Genomic DNA, 4,099 nt, shown 5'->3' on the forward strand with positions numbered 1-4,099 from the left:
AATGGCCAGGGCACCTCCATAGCTCCTTGTATGCCTACTAAGCCCTGTGCAAATCTGTCACTGAGATGAGGAGACAGAATTCAGATGTAACAAAATTAGGCCCTGAGGTGGAACCTCTGAGACTATGGCCCCTAGCTGCCCTTCAGGTCTCGAATTGAACCACACCTGTGGCTTCCAGCCAAACAAAAGACAGGCATAGGAGCTGAACATGTACCTTAGGTAGATACACTCCTTGGAGACAACAATCATGGGAGAAAGAAGGACTGCTTATGCACAGGGAGACAGCTCAGGGGGCAGGAGTGCATGGAGGGATGGACACAGGGAGGAGGTGACTATCAGGAGGAAGTGGGAGGGGAGCTGTTGCATTGTGGGAAATTGTGGTCAATGTCATGAGACAAAATGCATGTGAACTGCTGTATGGAAAGTGAATTTGGTCTGTAAATTTTCACCCAAACCACAACTAAAAAAAAAAAAGCTCCTGAAAGCTGCCTTGCTAACAAGGCAGGATGGAATAAACTCAGGAGGCAAGGAATAAATTTAGGGAAGATGTTTAAGTTTGTAGCACTTCTCACGCCTCCTAGTTTGCCTCCTGCCACACAAATCCTTCGTATGTTTTTAAACCCTTATGGTTCTCCCGGCATAAACTTTTCCTTTTAATTTCGAGCGGAGTGTCTGTCTAGTGTCTCACTAAGGCACTGCCCAAGTCTATGAACCTGTGGTCCCAATGAAGGTCTGTCTCACAGGCCCTCTCTCCCCACAGGGGCATCCACTTCCCCTCCTGGTCCTGGAAGCTGTCTCGGCCGGCGGCTTCCACTCAACAAAGCGGCCACTGGCTGTGCTGGAACCCCTGCAGCCACCCCACCCACGGACAAGAGCTAGGCTCCTGGCGCGTGGTGCCGCCCGGTGAGGCCTGGGCGCCGGCTGGAGGCGGGGCAATGATGCAGGGCTGAACTGGTCTCCCTGTCCTCTCTCCCTCGGACCCCCTCCCGTCACCCTGGCTCTCAGTCAGGGGTGGCTGAGCCCCAGGCTCCCTCCACCCAAGCAGCCCATCCCGCTGCCTGCCTGCAGCCCCGACCACTGCTGCCGCGCTCTCAGCAGCCCCCCAACAGCCTCTGCCCCCCAGATCCCAGCACTACACTAAGGCCCAGAGGTGATGTCATCCGGCCAAGACCCCACCTTGTCAACTCCTCCTGTCCTCAAGGGCCTGTTGTCATTGCGTCCCCATGGGGATCAGTCAGGTTTCGCCCCAGGGCCCTGTGATGTGGGGCTGCCCACGGTTCACACGGAGGCTGATGAGCCGGGCCACCCCCACAGGTCTCTCGGGTCCCCCTGGGTCAGTGAGAGCACCCCCCATCACTGAGGACCACACGCCTGATGGTGGTGGGCTCTGTGTCTAAGCCCCCAGCAGCCAGTGTTGGGGGCAACATGGCGTGTTTCACAGCCGAGAAAACATGAGGTGGTGTTGTTGTTATGTGCCATCCAGTCGGCCCCGACTCATAGCGACCCCTCCTTGGGTTTCCGAGGCAGTATCACTACGAAAGTAGATTGCCCCAGTCTTCCTTCCGATGAGTGGCTGGTGGGTTTGAACCTCCAGGCTTCTGGATAGCAGTCAAGTGCCTTAGGCATTATGCTACCAGAGTAGAGGTGGTCATTAGGTCTTGTGGGTGCTAAGTTGAAGAGCCCGGATTCAGCCCACGTGTGGGGGCTCTGCATTGTGGTCTCCCTCCCTGCAGAGGGCGAGCATTCCTGCCCTGACCCTTTGGGCACCCAGCGGCCTTTGAGCCCCTCAGTTTCTGTCTCTGGAGCAGCCTCAAGCAAACTCTCCTCTGCCTTTCGGAGCAGAAACCCTGCCCCCCCTCGCCTGTGGGGCTTCTGGAACCTTCTGAGGTGGGGAGGGCTGGGATCTGCCTCCTCCAGGCTGTGAGGAGTCTGAAGAGCCCCTCCCCCCCAGGCGGGCTGCGTGCACTTCCCCCACACGGCCCCCTGCGAGGTGTGGGTGCTCATGCTCCTGTACTCGTCCAAGAAGAAGATCTTCATGGGCCTCATCCCCTACGACCAGAGCGGCTTCGTCAACGGCATCCGCCAGGTCATCACCAACCACATGCAGGTCCAGCAGCAGAAGCTGGAGCAGCAGCGAGGGGTGAGCGACCACAGCCCCCCAGCTCCCCACCACCCCCTTCCCATCTGGGGCCCCGGCAGATGCTGGAGCCCCTCATGGTTGTCCAGCACCGGACGACGTGGCCACCCTGGGTTCAGCCCCACCCACGTATTTCCTTTCTACACGCTTGGTAAAGCGCAGGGTCAGTGTCAAAGGGGAAGGCCCTCAACGAGATTGCCTGACACAGTGGCTGCAACGATGGGCTCTGGTGTAGCAAGGATTGTGAGGCTGGGCAGTGTTTCGTTCTGTTGGACACGGGGTCGCTAGGAGTCGGGGATGACTCGAAGACACCTATCAACACCAACAACTCTCTTGGAGACCTGGGGATGTCAGGTTTACTTACTTTAATATCTTTTTTTTTTCCCCCTTTTAGCCTCCAAACCTGGCCTCTCCCCCAAAAAATGTTCCCCTTCCAGGGTCAGACCTTCCCAGGCTGATTCAGCGCTGCCCAGTCAGTCATCTGGCCAGCAGTTTCCCCCAGGACCGAGCCTCAGGTGGAGGGACCCCAGGCATGACTGAAGTGAACCTTGAGCATGGTGACCGACTTGGTATTTTTCCCTCCCTTTTTTATACATTCTTAGGGTTGTCATTTTCCATCACACCTTCTACGTACAACTCCCATGACTGGTTTCGGCTGTGGACCACCGTCCACGAAGGGAGAGCATCCTGGGAAGAAGAGGGACGGGGAGTCGGGAGTAACCACAGAAAAAGGAGAAGACATTCCTGGCAGCCCACAGAGTCTATGGCCTTTTCCCAGGTCCGGAATATTCACGTTGACCCCTTTGCTTGGGGAGCCACATTTTAGAGAAGTGATTCTCACTGTGTCCTAGGGTATCCACACTCAATAAATCTTTTGCTTTCCCGCTTCAGCCTGCTGTGATTATTGGCTTTGCAAGATGGGGTAAGGACCCTGTTGCTCTTACAAGCCCAGGCAGGGCCAGCAAGGTACTGGGTGGCAGTCGGCCCCGAGAACACCGACACTCTGACGACACTCTAACCGGGCTCAGGCCAAGGGGCCTGCCTAGCCAGGTCACTGCCTACCAATCTCAATCTTTCCAGGCAGGGCGGTCTATTCTGCACCCTCCAACCGCCCTCCATCACCCCCGTCCCGAATCCACCCCCTTTCCTTTCCTGAGCCCGATCTGCACAGCCTCTGGGATCAGGGGCGTTCTGTAAGGTGTCCCAGAACCCCGTTCCCCAGCATACACTCCACTTGGTATCACCCGCTACCTTCACGTACCTCTTCCCCCATCCTCCTGCAAGGTCTCTGCCTCCCACCACGCCCCCCTGCAGTGATTTCTCGCTGGGTTTCTCAATTCCATCACCCCGGGCTCGGTCTTTCTGTCTTCTTTGGCTAAGGCTCCCCCCAGCCCTCACTTGGTACGGCCCGGCCACGCCCCCTCCCGGGCGCTTGCCGGGCTCCCCCTCGGGCTGCAGTGGTTCGGTCGCGGCAACCCTCGCTGGCGGCGCCTTCTCTGCGCTTGGTACAGCCCGGCCCCTGTCCCCCACGAAGCTGCGAGCTCGCGCCCCTCGGTGGCGCCCATATCCACCCCCTGCGCCCCGGGGCAGCCCCCAGCCCACGCGCCCGCCATGGTCCGTCCTCGTCGCGCCCCACACCGCTCCGGGGTTGGCGGCCCCCTTGGGGGTCGCGGCCGACCCCCGCGGCCCGTCGTACCTCACGCCGCCCGCTCGCGCTCCTGGCCGGCCAGCCCCCGGGGACTGCAGCCGCCGCGGATCCGGGCCCGTTCCGCGCCTCCCATGGTGAGCCCCCCGCCCTTTTTCCAGAGTCTTCCGCGGCCCCGCCCCCGCGGCCCCACCCCTGGGGCCACGCCTTTGACCACGCCCCCTTGCTATCCGGGGGTTAGGTTCCCCGAAGGGTGGGCGCCCAGTCCTCCCCCATCCCCAGGTGGTACAAGCCGAGCTTTCCTCTTTGTTTTGCAC

At 59.6% G+C, this 4,099-nt stretch overlaps 1 protein-coding gene across 1 annotated transcript in view; it reads left to right on the plus strand.

Moving 5' to 3' along the window:
- The first annotated feature begins 3,748 nt into the window (after positions 1 to 3,748).
- PTOV1 (PTOV1 extended AT-hook containing adaptor protein) overlaps positions 3,749 to 4,099 on the plus strand; it is a 10,440-nt gene continuing 10,089 nt past the window's right edge. Inside the window, exon 1 of the mRNA XM_007943021.1 lies at positions 3,749 to 3,919. Within this exon, the coding sequence (XP_007941212.1) occupies positions 3,749 to 3,919 (171 nt within the window). The remainder of the gene's footprint in view (positions 3,920 to 4,099) is intronic.

Source organism: Orycteropus afer, unplaced genomic scaffold, assembly GCF_000298275.1.
Source record: "Orycteropus afer afer isolate SDZICR_OR568_19922 unplaced genomic scaffold, OryAfe1.0 scaffold00099, whole genome shotgun sequence".
NCBI classification, from domain to species: domain Eukaryota; kingdom Metazoa; phylum Chordata; class Mammalia; order Tubulidentata; family Orycteropodidae; genus Orycteropus; species Orycteropus afer.